The sequence below is a fragment of the Myotis myotis genome, unplaced genomic scaffold, assembly GCF_014108235.1.
Source record: "Myotis myotis isolate mMyoMyo1 unplaced genomic scaffold, mMyoMyo1.p scaffold_m19_p_5, whole genome shotgun sequence".
In the NCBI taxonomy this organism is placed as follows: Eukaryota; Metazoa; Chordata; class Mammalia; order Chiroptera; family Vespertilionidae; genus Myotis; species Myotis myotis.
Window position 1 is genome coordinate 8,815,115 of NW_023416357.1, and position 16,721 is coordinate 8,831,835.

Here is a 16,721-nt window from a genome sequence, read left to right on the forward strand (position 1 = left end):
GTCCAAAGTGAATTCAGTCCATCAGGCCCAATGGATCAGCTTTAAATTTTGTGAAACTATTTCATATTTCTTGTTTGACTTTTCAATAAATCCCAATGATAACTGAATTTTAAAAACTACTATTATGTAGTGCAGAGATAATTATCATATTTTATAAATCCAAGATACCATTACCTTTATGAGGCACCATTATTTTATATTGCATTAAAAAAATAATAGTGGCTGATTATCATTTAAAATGCTATCAATTATAAGATATGTTACAATATCATGAAAATATGTGCTTCTTGGAATTAAAAAATATGATAATTTATTAAATTCTGCTCTTTTCTAAATGGACTAATCTCTAGAATATTATGCATTCTTCTTACCCACGCTTGTTTATTGGGCGACTTAAACAGTTTACTAGATCTTCTAAATTAAATTCCCAAGTATTCTACTCATCCTTCTCAACTCATTAAATATAATAAAAGAAGAGAGGTAACTGAAAATGCCTGTTTAAAAATAATAGATTGTAGACATCGAGGAAGACAGAGCTTCACTTGAATATAATGTTCTATAAATATCCCAAAGATGTAGGATAGGATTAGAACATGCATCGGGTTCAATTTTCTTCCTGGTACAAAATAAACTACTCTGGCTTCATCCCTATTACTTACCTTCAGCTTTGACAACCAATCGTAACAAAATCAAGATCCCCCTTCGAGTGACTTCATTATTACTTCTTATTTGTTCATCAAAAAATTCCATCAGGTCTGCAGGATTGGAATGGGCTGCAGGTTTAAGAAATACTGGCATCACAAGAACTCATTTTCTTTCTTTCCTTTTTTAAAAAAATATATTTTTATTGATTTCAGAGAGGAAGAGAGAGACAGAAACATCAGTGATGAGAGAGAATCATTGACTGGCTGCCTCCTGCATGCCCCACACTGAGGGTTGAGTGCACAACTCATATATATGCCCTGACAGGGAATCGAACCATGATTTCCTGGTTCATAGGTAAATGCTCAACCACTGAGCCACGCCATCCAGGCACAAGTGAAATGTTTGTGATTGGGAAGAGGGGAATTCTGTGAGGATTGTCAAAGTCACTGCTAGGTTGGTAGTTAGATTTTATGATGTTCTTGCTTCTATGGTATCACAGAAAGAATGAAGCAGCTTGATGACTAAGAGAGCTGTCTTGACCTGGGCCCACTCCTGCTCCGATCTGTGAATGTGACTTTATTTTGAAAAATAGGTTCTTTGCAGATGAAATCAAGTTAAACTTCATTGGCAGAAGTTATTAGGGTGGGCCCTAGTTGAATGTGGCTGATGCCTTTATCAGAAAAGGAGAAGAGACACGGAGACACAAGAACACCTTGTGAACACAGAGGCCGAGGTAGGAGTGATGCTCGCCAGCTTTGGAGATAAAGAGAAACATGGGGAGGGCAGGAAGCAGGGAACAGTGAAGAAAGGCCTGGTTAGGGTAAAGCAGTTTGGGCTCGAAACTGTCAGAGACAAAGTGACAGTTAATTAGGTTGGGGCATAGAGCAGAGAGGAGTATAGAAACAGAAAATCAGAAGAAAACTCGAACATAATAAAAAGGTATCAAAAGTAGTAGAAATGCCATGTTTTGGGGAGGGTGGAGGTATGGGAGGTATAGGTTATTCTTGTCTTTTGTCTTCAGGGACTATGTTGGAAGGAACACAGTTTTGTATCCTGACCCTGAGACCTTGGTGCCTCCTCTAACCAGGAGATGGCTGAGATCGTGATGTGAGAGCAAGAAGAAAAGGCGAAGAGTGAAGGAGGGAGAGAGACAGGAATAGATACTAAGAGATGACCAGTGGAAAAAAAGCATAACTTTCGGTTTGACACAGTTTGAAATAATCTCAAATATCAAGAGGTCACCAACTCACCTAGGTTCGCTTCTAAGTAAACCCATGCATATATGGTCAATTAATTTTTGACAAAGTAGCCAAGATTATTCAGTAGGAAAAGGATAGTCTTGTCAGTAAATAGTGCTGGGAAAACTGGACAACCACATGCAAAAAAAAAAAAAAAAATGGAGCTGGACCTCTACTTTATACCATACAAAAATACAATAGAAATGGGATGAAGATTTGAAGGTAATATCTGAAACCATGAAACTCCTTGAAGAAAACATAGGGACCAAGCTCCTTGACATGAGTCTTGGCAATAAGTTTTTATTTTATTAATTTTTAAGCAGTAAACTCTATTATTATTATCATCATCATTTATTTAAAGAGGGAGAGAGAGAGAGAAACATCAATCAGTTGCTCCCATACATGCCCTGACTGGGGATCAAACCTGAAACCTGGGTGTGTACCCTGACAGGAATCAAACCCATGACCCTTCAGTGCATGGGATGACGCTCCAACCCACTGAACCACCTGGCCAGAGCTTAGCAATGAGTTTTTAGATTTGACACCAAAGACAGAGGCAACAGAACAAAAAACGAACAAATGCGACTACATTAAGCTAAAAAGCTTCAGCTCAGCATAGGAAACCATCAACAAAATGAAAGGCCATATATGAAATGGGGGGGGAAACCCCACAATTGCCAATGATATATTCAATAAGGGATTAAGGTCCAAAATATACCTGGGACTTTTCTGGTTTTAGAACTGAAAGTTTTATCTCTTGGGAGCATTTGTCACCCTATATATTACGCTCCTTGGGGGAACAGGTAAGATAGGGAAAGACCCAGAATACTGTGAGTTGAAGAAACATGTTGTGCATGTCTGTGTGAAAGTAACTAATGCGACAGGTTGCACACCCTTCATCATCGCCATCGTCATCATCACTTGGGAGACATTTTGATTAAAAACCCTCTGGCTGCTTGGCCCTACCTAGAATGAGGAAACAGCTTGAAGCTTCCATTTCATTTTCCTTCTCTGGAGGCTCTGGAACTCTGCACACCTAGACGAGGGGGAAGCAGCAGGTGGTAGATGTTAAGAACAGAAAACCGGTGCAAACCAAACCATCCGCCTGGACAGCATGCTCTGCTTACCTGGTGGAGGAGATTGGCGAAAATGCTTCTCTTCAAGTCCTTGGGAAGGGCGACCTCATACAGGGCGGCCGCAGTCAGTATTTGCTTCAGGCTCTAGAATCAAAGGTTGGTTGGAGGCTGCCCATGAAGCAACAAACACAGGATGTGGAAGGCAAATCATGTTTTATGAGGAGAACAAACCCATAACTTTCCTGCAGTTACCAGGTTTTTTGTGTGCATGTTTTTGTTTGTTTGTTTGTTTTTTGGTGATTTTGCCTCTTTTACCTTGTTCACTGCTTCATCAGCTTGAAAAAAAAAAAAATCTGTAATCCCCTTTCTGAAGTTTCCACATCCAGCTATGCCAACTTCTTGCTATCATATTTCTCAGCTGCCAGAACAGGTATTCAGGTTCCCTGGGGCCTCCTGAGCCTTGTATGCTCTAGGATGGTTGCCAGTGGACTCTCTGAATCAGCTCTTTAGGGTGTGATTCTTACCTGGGTGACATGGAAATCAATCTCTTTGTCACTATACTGGTTCAGGAGCCAGGGTACCTGGCCCAGGGCATATTCACAGAGGTCTTCCCGATGGAGCAGCAGGCTCACTGAGGGGCCATGGGCCTTAACGATGGACAAAGTCTGCAGAGGCAGCAAAGAAATAGCACTGATAGTTCTTCATTATGCTTTTTGTACATTTCTCAGAACACCAGGAGATTTAGATCTCCTGCCCCAAAACTTCCTCACTGCTTTCAATCAAGACATATTTCTTAAAAACTTTTAAAAAAATGTTTAGGTTAAGAGCATTGTATGAGGCAGTTATATTTTTATTTGTATTTATATCTATACCTGTATCTACATTGATTCTCATTTCAATACCTGACCCTCTTATTTATTTAACCTCTCTCTAATAGTCACTTTCTTTCACTGTGTTAATAAGTTTAAAATTTCCCTCATATTAAAAAAGTTCTTTGATTTCACATTACTTTGACCAACTATCATTCTCGCCCAGTTCTTTCTCTTTTCTTACACTTAGAGCAAAGCTTTTTGAAGAAGTTTATTTTTTTGATTTCCTCTTCCTTCCTTCTATTTATCTCTCAATCCACTAAATCTGGTTTCCATTGACATAAAAATGAACACATATGAAATATAAATGTAATATGTATTGATTATAAAAGTTCAGAAATTCCTGAAGTTATGATGAAGAAAACATTGCACCCACAATACTCATAGATAATCACAGCTTGGTGTGTTTTTAATATGGTCTTTATTTGACCTTTAAAACTTTTTTCTATGGATTTAAAATTTTAAAAAATTAACATTTTTTAAACATATAGTTTTACATTCTGCCTTTTCTACCACACTATTATATTATGAACGGTTTTCTATTAGCTAAATTTTTCTGAATGAAAACCACTTCAAAATTTAATGGCTAATAACAACCGCCATTATTTTCACTCAAGACTGTGTATATTTCACTTAAATCTGGTTCTTTCAGCAGATTTCTGTGAACTGAATCCCTTTCAAGAGTTTTCTTGCTTGGGCACTATGCCAATGGAGTCTAGATTTCTCTTTGCTTCAATCCCTTCTTTCTTAGATTGTAAGATCTCATTCCACCTGGTTCTCCCACTTCTTCAGCAGCACATTCTCAATTCTTCATTGTGAGTCCTTCTTCCTTTGCTTTCCCTTAAAAATCTATCTCTCCCACCTCAAACTCTATTTTTGGCACTTTTCCGCTCTAGATACTCTTTTTTAAAATTTTATTTTTCAATTATCATTTGAATTCAACACTATTTTGTATTAGTTTCGGGTGTACAGCACAGTGGATAGACATTCATTCTAGGTTCTAAAGTGTTCCCTCTGATAATTCAATATGTACCCTTCTATCCACAACCATTTATTCAATTGTCACGTATATAAAGCTGATATCTAAATCTGTGTATCTAGTTTTTGCTTTTTGTCTTAACACTGACCCTGAATATCCCCAAACCTACTACTGTCTTCACTTGGATGTCCCATAGGCATTCAAGTCAAAATGTCTAAAATTAAACACATTTTTCTTACTGCCCCAAATGTGCTTGTTATTTTTCTTGTTTTTCTCATCTTGATTAATGGCCCAAGATCATTCAAGTTGGAAATGTAAGAACCACCCCGGATGCCTTCTTTTCCCTCTTTATAAACACCTAATTGATGCCAAGTCCTGTAGATCCTATTTTTCAGCATGTGACTCCTTAGATCTGTATACCGACACTACATCTACCGATCCATTAGCATTCATGACCTGGAATGTTTCTATAGCCTCCCAATAGTCTTGTCCTATTCCATCCCTATACCCCATCCATCTTTAGCACTGATAGAAGGATGATTTCTCTGGCACTCAAATTCTTGTTTAAAATCTTTAAAGGTGTCTCATTTCTAAAAAAAAAAAAAAAAAAAAAAAAGTCCAAGTTCCTGAATAGTATTCAAGGTTCTTCATTGTGTGGCTAACAGTGGTTCTCAACCTTCTGGCCCTTTAAATACAGTTCCTCATGTTATGACCCAACCATAAAATTATTTTCGTTGCTACTTCATAACTGTAATGTTGCTACCGTTATGAATCATAATGTAAATATCTGATATGCAGGATGGTCTTAGGCGACCCCTGTGAAAGGATCATCGCGACCCACAGGTTGAGAATTGCTGGGCTAAGACCTTTCCAGTTTCATTTCTTCCTGCTTCTCTATCCCCTTTCCCCTGTCCCCTTTGCCTTCTCCCACCAGATTCACTCAAGCATGCATGGAATCCCATCCCCGACCTTTGCTTCAGTAGGTTTTATTCCCTCTTTAGGGCACGGACCTTCTCTGTGTTAAATGACTTCAGAGGTTAAAAGTTCAGTCTCAATGCCACAGCCTTTCTAGTGCCCATCGCTGGACTTAGGTGCTTCTCTCTCTCTGCTCGCTTATCACCTTATGAACCTTCTTGTCGCTTGCCTGACTCTCGTGGGAAGTTAGGAAAGTAGTCATCAAATTTGTATTGAATTCTGTTTTTCAGGTGTCTCAAAGAAAAAACTTCTGTAGGATATTTTTAAAAATGCCATGTTTGCTAATGATTTAAGTAACCCAGCATGTTAAAAAATAAATGCCTTAATTGCTCAAAGTACAGAAAAGGAACTAAACTCCAGAAAGTAGCTACATGTTAAATCTTTTATAATAGAGCAATAGGATATTAACTAGCATATAATTTAGCCCACTTTTAAAAAACTTATAGCAATTAAGCAAGATAAGAATGGGATTATATATATGCGCTGTGTGATCTATTCTCTACAAAGAATTACAGTATTTTGAAGCAGCCAAGCAAATTCTTTAGATGTTATTTCAATGTGATATCCACATACACAGGAAAGTTCTGGGGACTGTTGGTTTTCCTAACCAGGGACTGCAGCCCAAATATGGGTTATGGTATCTAAGACATGAAATAGCTAACATTCTATATATTCTTTTCATTTTATCTTGTCTATGGGGATTCTGGTCTGTTTAATATCTCTGTATCCCCAGCACGCAGAACAGTGTCTGGCATGTCCTGCTGACAGAATATATATTAGTTGAAAGTCAGAATGAATAAATATGGATTTGAAATAGGAAAAAAATAAAAGAGATGACCAATCATGTGAAAAGAGGAAGTTCAGCCAGCATGGAGAAGAGTTAGTCTCAGGGCTCCACTCACTTGTATGGGTGAGGTCATGGGCGCCCACTTCTCCATGATAAACCGGAACAGCATGAAGATCTTGTCAGATAGTCGGTTGGCGTCCAGTCTGGGATAGGGGAAATCTCTCCAGTGGTTGACGTACTTGTAAATGGCCTTGCTGAACTTCTCAAGGGCTGCATTTTAAAAACAACCACAGACTGAGAAAAATATAATGGTGGGAAGAACCACAAAATAATTGAAGAGTACTGATGATTAGCAAATATAGTGTAATCTCTATATATAAAAGCCTAATATGAAAATTGTCCCCTCTAGAGAATGGCTGTTCACTATGACGTGTGCTGAACACCAGGGGGCAGCACGGGACACAGCAGGCGTCGGTGACATGGCACTGGCAGTGGGCAGCAGTGGAGGCTCTGCCAACCCCGATGGGCCCCAATGAGAGCGGGACCATGGTGGGATGGTGGAGCAGGTGAAGGGGTGGTGCCAGGCCACAGTGGGGTGTCAGGTGGGACTGGGGATGTGAGCTGGGGCTGCAAGCCTGGGGGCATGATCTGGGGCCCAATCCCCACAGGCCACCCCAAGGGACCCCACGCATGCATGAGTTCATGCACCGGGCCTCTAGTAGTTTCTATAAAATCTTATGACTATACCAAATAAACATATAAAAAGTGTCCAGCCACACTGGTAAAATGTGAGTTAAAACCATAATGAGATACTATTATATATCACACATAATGGCTAAAATCTAAGACAATATCCAGTGTTGACAAGACTAAAGTACCGCTGGTATTTTCACATACTGCTGGTGGGAGTATGAACTGGTACAGATACTTTGAAAAACTATTTGACACTATCTACCATGGTTGACTATGTGATCTTGGTGACCCAGAAATTCCACTTCTAGGTATGTAATCCTCCAATCTAATAACGACGGAATATGCAAATTGACTGTCACTTTGCAACACAGATGGCGGCGCCCACAGCCAATAAGGAGGGAATGTGCAAATTGATGTGACAAAGATGGCGGCAGCCAGGCTGGGACGCTTGAGACGCCATGGTGACGATGCAGGCGTTCCGCCCCGCTCCAGCTGCTCCAGGCCTCTGGACAGAGCACAGAGGTGGAAGGCGGCTCCAGGCCAGAGCAAAGGCAGTGCCGGCAGCCAAGGGAAGGAAGGCCTATTCTTGCATGAATCTTAGTGCATCAGGCCTCTAGTAATTAGATATGCATACATATAGGCACTAGAAACTGTACAAGAATGTTCATACGAGGGTGGTGTGTTTTTGTTTTTGTTTTGTTTTTTTTTGGGGGGGGGGGTCAGAGCCTCAAACAGAAAACAGTCCAAATATCTGCCAACAGATAGAATGGAAAATTAAATTGTAGTGTAGACATGTAATTGTATGTAGAAATAAAAATAGACTACAGCTACACAAAACGACATGTATGAATCTCACAAATGGACAAAACTAATTTATGATATTAGAAGTCAAGATTGTGAGAGAATGGAGAGGAAGATGATTGGGGAAAAAGACAAAAAGGACATCTGGGGTGTTAATAATGTCCTACTTCTTGACGTGAGTGATGGTCAAATGGATATGGTCATTTTGTTACAGCTCATCAACTTCTGATTTGTATGCCTTCCTGCGTGTCTGTTTTACCTGAATAAAATTTAAAAAGACCTTGGGCCTACAAAAATGTCCATTTGGGCCACTAACCCATATGAATTTGTATCAAGTGCATGAAATAATATTATTTTTTCCTTTAGCCCTCATTCTACCCCTTTCATTGATGATAAAGAAAAATCATATTTTACTCTCTCAAGGGTATTCCTGATGCAAAGAAAACTATAGTAAAGATGCCAAGTATCTTAGCTTTACAGCTCGCCACCTATTGGCTCATTCACATTCCCTCTGAACTCTTTATGATAATCTCCCACTACACTTTATCATAATCTTTTGTGCATGCGTGTGTTTGTGCTTGTGTGTGTATGTGTCTCACACTGGCCTATAAGTAACATGAGAGAAGGCCTGATGTGTTGTCTGTTGATGGTATTCGACACAATGGATACAGGGTCTACTTATTTGCTGATTGACTGAGTGAATAGATGGGTGGATGGATGGCTGTTGAACTTTATACCTTTTCTTTGGTGGCAGGCAGGTAGAAGTTGCTCTAGGACCAAAGAGCACTAAATGACTTGATAACACAACGACAGAGAATTCCCTTATTCATTGCCATTATGATTTCTGATTTTAGTTTCTCTTACTTACCTGGTTGCTAATTTTGCAAGTTGAGGTGCCAAAGTTTATTTGCAGAACACAGTATTAGCTGTCATAGTAGGCAGGCATAGCAAGAAGTATTGAGAAGTCCTTGAGTCAGGTTGTTATAATTCAAATAATGGCTCTGCCACATACTAGCTGTATGACCTCAGGCAAGCTGCCTACCCTCCCAAAACCTTAATTTTCTCACCTTCAAAATGGAGGAAAATGTTATCTACTTAATGGAATTACTGTGAAGGTTAAATGAAATACCCAAGGCAGTGCCCAGGCACATAGTCAATTTTCAGTATATGTCAGATATAAATATTACCTTCTCCCACACCCGAGACCTATATGTTCATGTTGATCAGTGTCACCCCAATTAATTTAATAAATAAATATTAAAATAAATAAAAACAACAATGACAAAAATTACCTTCATTGAGGACAGAACAAGAGGAAAAGGGCAAAATAGAGTAAAATAGTCTTGGCTGATAGGTAAAGAAGACATTCCTGACAGTATGGGCTTTTAAATAATACAATATAATAATATTGGAGATGTTAAGGGTGGAGGAATCTTTATTTGATGTTTTTTTGGGGTGAAACTGAGATTGAGTGAAGGGCGGAGGCACCTGATGGCTCTGTGGCAGGTCAGAGTTAAGAGTCTAGGCCTCTAGAACCATCCTGAAAGCCTCTCACTGTGCTGTAAGTGCTTTCCCGTAGGAATTCTGGGGCATGTTGCTCTTTGTAGACCCTTGATTACTGTAGATGAATTTTAGCTTGAAAGTGTGTGTGTGTGTGTGTGTGTGTGGGGGGGGGGGGGGTTATGACCATAATTTGTTTACCTATTTTACTTGATTTTGTGATTGCTTATATTTGATTAGATTGTTTACTTATCACTATTACGATATTGCATTACAAAGAGATGCTAAAATTCACCAACTGGTAAGAGCAGGTAAGCCCTCATTATCCTTGTAGCGAAATAGTGATGTAATTAAAGAGGAGGCTAGTAGAAGCGGAGGCCGTACAGCGCAGTGGGAAGAGTATAGATTGGGTGGCTACACAGACCTGGGCTTGAATACCGCCTCTGCATCTCATCGACTGGGTCGCCACCTTGGATGATTGCCTAACTTCCATGGCTCTCACATTCTTGTCTGTTAAAGGGTCTAATGAGCACTTGCTTTGCAGAACTGTCATGAGGATGGGGAGAGAGAACTCTCTGCCGGGGCCCTCCCTGAGGTGGGCGCTCGATAGATGGCAGGTGTTGGAGAAGACAAGACTGGTCTTACAGGGGAAAGCACAGGGTACCCACCGGTGCAGAACGCTCCCTTCATGCTTTCCTCCTCGGCCAGCCTGATCATGGTTTGCATGGTGAGCAGGGTCATCATCATGAAAGGAATGCTCTGGGACGCTGCCGTGGGGCAAGAGGAGAAAGGCATTATCTTCTCACACGGGGGAGGCCCGCTACGCCTCCCTCCTCGTATCAACACGGTCCACACAAGCGTCCCAGGCTGCCATGGGGCAGGTGCAGGAGGCTGGAGGAGGATGCTCTCCATCCCGCCCCACCACCATCCAGGTCGGAGTTAGAGGATTAAGGAATGGCACTAGCTATCTGGCCACCTATGTTTAGTAGCAATTTCTTATTTGGATAATGATTTCATGAATGCTCATCCCTTCCATCAGAACTGACCTATATCCCCAGGGCCTAGCACAGATAATAGGTGCTCAATAAGTATCTGTTAAATAAAGAGGTGTAGACAACAATCTTAAGAAACCCATCCTGCCTATAAGTGTCCATTGGTTTGCAGAATACGCCGTGTGGAAAATGTGCTTCTGCAAACACAACGCTGGATGAAAGGGAAGGTGAGGGTGGGTGATAATCCAGCCACATTCAGAGCAGCACGGACTGACCAATGGCAGTCGGCAGGCTCATCTCTGCCAGGCACAGCGCCCAAATCCCTGGAGATGCTCTCCCTTCTGCTGTCTGCTCCCACTGCGGTTTTCAACAGTTAGTCAGGGGGGCTGTTTCCCAGGAAAACGTGGAGACTATTCCCTTCATACCATAGCTGGTTGCCAGCTCGGCCAGGGCAAGCACAACGAATTCATTGGGCAGCTCCAGGATCCGGAAGTTACTTTGTAATTCATACATGACAGAGTTGAAATCATGTGCAGCAAGAGACACCAAAACCTCGCCAGCCAGCATTCTGATTTCTCTGAGGACCTGAGGAAGAAAAGGAAAGCAGCAACAATGAGTAGAGAAAGAGCAGAGTGAATCTGCAGAGGGGAAATAGAATACATAACATTTCCCTGGCTTTGGGAGAGAGGGAGAAGAGGTTGTTTATCAACCCCGGGCGAAAACCACAGGGTAGGTGCCAGTAGCAGGGAAAGAGGAGGTGATTTTAGTTCACTTTCAAGCTAGGTTTTCACAGGAATCTTGTAAACTTGGGGTCCATACATATTTTCTTGCTGGTGGATCAGGCACCAGAAACATAGGATTTACGTTTTATGTCTGAGTGATATGAATTATTGTGTTGCATTACTGGGTGGAAAGGCCATGAAGAGAGGAAACGGACTAAGAGGCCAGAGCTTTGTGTCTTAGCACTGTCCTGATCTAACAATATCTTTGATATTGGAGATATTTGGAGAGTCTTCTGCTTTTGGGAATGGTGAACTAGGCAATTTTTTTTCCTTTTTATTGAATTTATTGGGGTGACACTAGATAACAAAATTATACCGGTTGAGGTGCACAGTTCTACAGCCCATCATCTGTACACTGTATTGTGTGTTTACCACCCAAGTCAAGTCTCCTTTCATTGCCATGTATCCTCTCTATATGAAGTAGGTAAATTTTATCAAACCTACTCCTGAGAAGTTGCCTAAAAAAATCTCAAGCTCTAAAAGTAATCATAGATTGTTAGTTCCCTTAGCAGGTAAACAAATAAAAATCCTTTCTGGAAGAAAATAGCATTATCCTATGGCTCAACATAATTTCTTCAAATAATTTTCAGATTCAATGCTTATGTGCATAGATAAGTAGGCACACAAAGAAATGAAAATGTATATGGGAGCCCAAGGACACTGGATTCTAGTCGTTTGTTCTGTTAATACATAGTTTGTCACTTTGGAAAAAACACCTCTCTAAACATCAACTACCTCATATAAAAGTGTGTTGGGTAATATTCCCTCTAAAGTCTTTCTTAGTTTTGCCTGAGTTTCCTCATCTGTGAAAGGGTAAATAACAGACACTGATACTGTAGACAGGTTACCACGAAGAACAAGTAAAAGGGATGTGCAGTCCTGGCAGCGATGTACAGAAAGCTTATAGATGTCTGCATGGGTGCAGCGAGGCCACTTAGAGATCTGTTGCTGGCGGCGACATGGACTCATCGTCAACAATCAAACTTACGTTGTTGTCTCTCATGTCCTTAGAAGCATAATAAATCAACTTTTGGACAATGGCATTATCCAAGATGTCAGTATTCTGAATGACGGAGGTGAGATGACTATAAATGTCTTCCTGTGAACGTACAAGGGATACACAGAAATTTGAGTTGCAGAACTAAAGGAATCTCATGAAATGCAAACGAATGACACCGTTAAACTACACAATGCATCACTAGGGATGTTATGTATCTTCACTGGGGCTTCCCGAACATGATCCCCGTCTTCAGGAATCGAAGGCTTTTAGGTAGACCCAAGTTCATTCTAAAAACTGTTTTAATTAACATGACTACATTTCCATGGCAAAATCTAACTGAAGGCAGGGATCGGCTACCTGATGACCAAAGTCTCTTGGAAATCTTTCCTGTAGGGCACTCAGGGGAATGGAAATGCCCATCAACCTCATTGTTGCTCTTATCACCAGGGAGTGACTAGTGTTAAGGAACAAATGTGACTCCCAAAGAGGCCACTAGGCTATAAAACTTGTTCCTAAGGGAGATTTCTAGGCTCTTGCTTCATTCATGTCTTTGTGGGGAGAAAGTTGTGATTTTTTTTTTTTTTTTTTAAATAGAGCTACAGACTCTGGGAATTGTATGGCTTGACCAGATGCAGTGCATGAAGGCTCTTCCACATCACCTGGGTGGCTCCATGGCCTCTGGAAGATGGGAGACTGGTGTTCTGAAATCTTCCACAGCCTCAAGCATGTTACCTCGAGGTACTGTCCCCACATTTAAAAGTGAAAGAACCCTCTTTGCATACAGACTCTTACATATTGTCAGGGCTGAGAACCACTGGATTAAGAGGTGAAGAAAAGGGCGTTGCCCTTCCCAGGGAGGCTGCATTGAATAATTACTAGGGCCATTAATTGCTTTGGAGTCAGACAGGCTTGTGTTTGGATGTCGTCCTGCTGTTCTCAGGCAACTCATGTCACTTCTCTGTGCTTCCCTTTTCTCAGTTGTCAAATGAAAATCTCAATAAAGACCTTATAAAGTTATGAGGAGGGAATATAATATGATGCACTATTGTTTGGAAAGCAATACAGTTATTTTATAAAAGGTTAATGAAGCCAGAATAGCCTTCAGAGGAAAAAACCTCTAATTGTGAATTGGCATTACAGGTGATTAGGGCAGGTGTTTTGAGATTTTCAGGGGCGCCTCAAATTCTACAGCTGTAATCTACACGGTTGTGAGTCCAACATCCCCCACTTTACACATCTTCCTGCAAAAGGTTACAGAAAGGGGCAGTCTTTGGCAAACTTCTAGAACTGGATACTCTGATTCCTTAAATGCCAAATAGAATTGGTTAGACATTGTAATGATTGTCATTGTAAGTGTATTTCCTGAAAAATTGATTACCACATAAGAAGCCCGAGAGAAAAGAGGAGGTCTAGGCAAAGAAGGGCATATGTGAAATGTTGTAATAACCAGGCTAGAAGAAGTCAATGGGAAAGAGATTTTTCTCTCTCCTCCTTACCTTGCTGATATTATCGTCCTTGCTCAGCATGTTGATGGTGAGATTGATATATCCAAAAGTCTCTACAATGCATGGAGAAAGAATTAAGTGTGTGCTAAAATGCCCTCCTGTTAATCACAATCAATAGTCCCCCAAAGATTTCACTTTCTCACTTTCTCCCTCCTCTCTCTTTCTCTCCCCACCCCCTCTCTCGCTCTCCCTCTCTTCTCCTTAACTGTCAGCTCTCGGTTGGCAGAAACTTTGTCTTATTATTCATATTTCTTGTACTTGACACACTTGAAACGAGCCGATGCTGAGTATTTCCCCCCCAAAACCTAAATTAAGTGTGGAGGGAAAGAGAAAAGACGCTAAGTTCCTATGTATCCCTCCAGTCCCATAGGCACCACCTGTAGCCCCTCTCGCAGGCTCAGCTCCCCGAGTGCATGAGCTGAATCCCTTACAGCTGATGTGAGCACGAGAAGGCAATGGCGTGATGCAGTTCTCTTCCCTCAGCCCATCTTCTCGCTCCCTTCCCACCCCTCTCCCCTCTGGGCCCTATTAGGTCCCCTTATGGTCCCATGTTCATGGAACCTCGCTCTTTTCTGACAATAATCTAAAAGTTTTTGACTTGCACTCTCCAGCAATATTTGTATTTGAAGAAAGCTCTCTGGAAAACTAAAAAATAAAGATAATAAAATAATAATAATGAAAACTGAGTCAAAGAAAACGTGCCATTTTAGGCCACAGGGCAAGTTGGTAGACGAGATGCTTTTGGAGGTGGTGAGTTTCCACAAGCCTCCAACTCTGACAGAGCCCCTTAGCACAGTCTCTTTGGGCAACGCAGAAAGGCAGCCACACTTGAAAATTGGGGAAAATATTTCCACAGGATTCTTCCAGTATTTAAAACCAAACAGTGTGGACCAGAATAAAAGGGAGAGTAACCTCCCGGGGTCATCCGATCATACAATTTAAAATGGGCAGGTCACACCTCAAGCCTATAACTTTTTAGTAAAAGGTGTTTTGTTTTTTCCTTTAGTAAAAGGTTTCTCTTTGCTTAAAGCAAGCCCTGTTCATTGTTTCTGTAATTCCAGGTTAACACACCTTTGAAATATGACATAACCACCCTCAGCATGGAACAGACTGTGGAAGCTCAGAGGGAAGGTGGGGGTGGTGGGTGGAAGATGATCAACCGCAGAACCTGTCTGCATATATGCATACCCCGTGGACACCGGCAATAGGGTGGTGAAGGTAGGCCCTAGGGTGGAGGGCTGGGGGTGGGCTAGAAGGGTTCAATGGGGGAAGGAGAGGGACATTTGTAATACTTTCAACAATAAAGATTTTTTTTAAAAAAACATCCCCACCCTCAAGAGAGCACCTAATCTTTACCCTGTAATCCAACCCCGCCTGGCTTCCTCCCACCTCCAAGTAATCTTCCTATGTGCCCTCCTTAATCTCAAAAGCAGAAAAGCCGCCGTGAGACTTATTCTGCCGAGCATTTGGGAGCTTGCTCCTGCATATGGCATCAGTTTGGCTCAAAGGAACTTTTATAAAATTTATGTACATGTTTGGGTGTTTCTTACAGCGACAAAAAGCAATTGTCTTTCTTTGTATTGTAGCCACTTTCTCTTCAGGTAGACTACGCATTTTCAAAGAAGATAAGCCACAGTCATCTCTCAGGCTCCAGGCCTATCATCGGTGGTTTACAACGAAGGCGGTTTTATTGTTTTGGAATTGAGGGAGAGTAGAGAGAAGCAATCTCACTTCAGCATAGCTTTTCAGAAAACCTTTAAGGTACATAACCTCCCAGCATGACACATTCCACCCTCAGCCCCACGTATGCACATGGTCACACAGACACATCACCCTTAACTCCTCAGAAGACCCCGATGCTTACCTACAGTTTCCACCGGGCTCTGGGACATACTGCCGCTATTTCAGGCTAAGAGATAGCACCTAAGTATCAGAAACAGTGAGGCTAAAAGGTCCAAGAAGCAGAGCGGCAGGTTTCTCATACAAGGTTCACATCGGGTTCCCTACATGCAAGTCCCTCCTTGACTTGACTGGCAAACTGATCTGGAAGCTCCCAGCGATGGGCTGCTGTTGAGGAGGATGCTGCGTTCTACCACCACGACATTTTCTTGCTTCTGACCTCCTGCTGACCAACAAGATGGCAGCATCTCCCCGAATGGTGTCCCTTTGGTGGAGGCCAGTGCCCGAGAAGGAAGAAATTAGAAGCTGGAACTCAAACCATTTTGTAGACCAAAGGAGCTCCTCTCCCTAAAGTTGGGTCCATGGATCACAAATCCGGGAACGGTTTTCAGGGGTCACTTTACAGGCTTGGTGTTGGTAAGGCCTGTGTGGTGGTCTTGGTGATGGTTCTACTTGGTGAGTCACTCACTCCTACTGGGCATGCTCAGTGGACTGGAATCCCTGCCAGGGGCAGTTGAGTGGAATGTCCAACTGACAGCATCGAGCAAAGAGCCTTCTCTGCCTCCTTCCTCCTCTCCCCGCCCCACCCCCTTCATGGACTTGACCTCATTCCAGACTCAGGCTTTTTCTCTTGACTCCATTCTTCCTTCTGGTCTTCTTTTTTGTTAATCCTCATCCCAGGATATTTTTCCCATTGATTTTTAGAGAGAATGGAAGGGGGAGAGAGGGGGAAAAGAGAGAGAGAGAGAGATGGGGGGGGGGGGGAGAGGGAGAGAGAGAGAGAGAGAGAGAGAGAGAGAGAGAGAGAGAGAAACGTCAATGTGAGAGAGCCACATTGATTGGTTTCCTGCTGCACTCACCCCCGACTGGGACAGGGATGGAACCTACAACCCAAGTACATGCCCTTGACCAGGAATCTAGCCCATGACCCTTCAGTTCATGGGCTGATGCTCTAACCACTGAACAACCAGCCAGGGCAT

General features: G+C 41.9%; 1 protein-coding gene across 1 annotated transcript in view; it reads right to left on the reverse strand.

Annotated features, from left to right (window-relative positions):
• The window catches only part of MROH2B (maestro heat like repeat family member 2B), a 49,312-nt gene extending 33,578 nt beyond the window's left edge, over positions 1 to 15,734 (reverse strand). The window contains exons 1-10 of the mRNA XM_036310855.1: positions 15,707 to 15,734; positions 13,834 to 13,895; positions 12,326 to 12,436; positions 10,981 to 11,140; positions 10,232 to 10,330; positions 6,685 to 6,839; positions 3,484 to 3,624; positions 3,011 to 3,103; positions 2,850 to 2,919; positions 660 to 773 (exon numbers count right to left, since the gene is read on the reverse strand). Of these exons, the coding sequence (XP_036166748.1) occupies positions 660 to 773; positions 2,850 to 2,919; positions 3,011 to 3,103; positions 3,484 to 3,624; positions 6,685 to 6,839; positions 10,232 to 10,330; positions 10,981 to 11,140; positions 12,326 to 12,436; positions 13,834 to 13,895; positions 15,707 to 15,734 (1,033 nt within the window). The remainder of the gene's footprint in view (positions 1 to 659; positions 774 to 2,849; positions 2,920 to 3,010; positions 3,104 to 3,483; positions 3,625 to 6,684; positions 6,840 to 10,231; positions 10,331 to 10,980; positions 11,141 to 12,325; positions 12,437 to 13,833; positions 13,896 to 15,706) is intronic.
• Between the last annotated feature and the right edge of the window lie 987 nt (positions 15,735 to 16,721).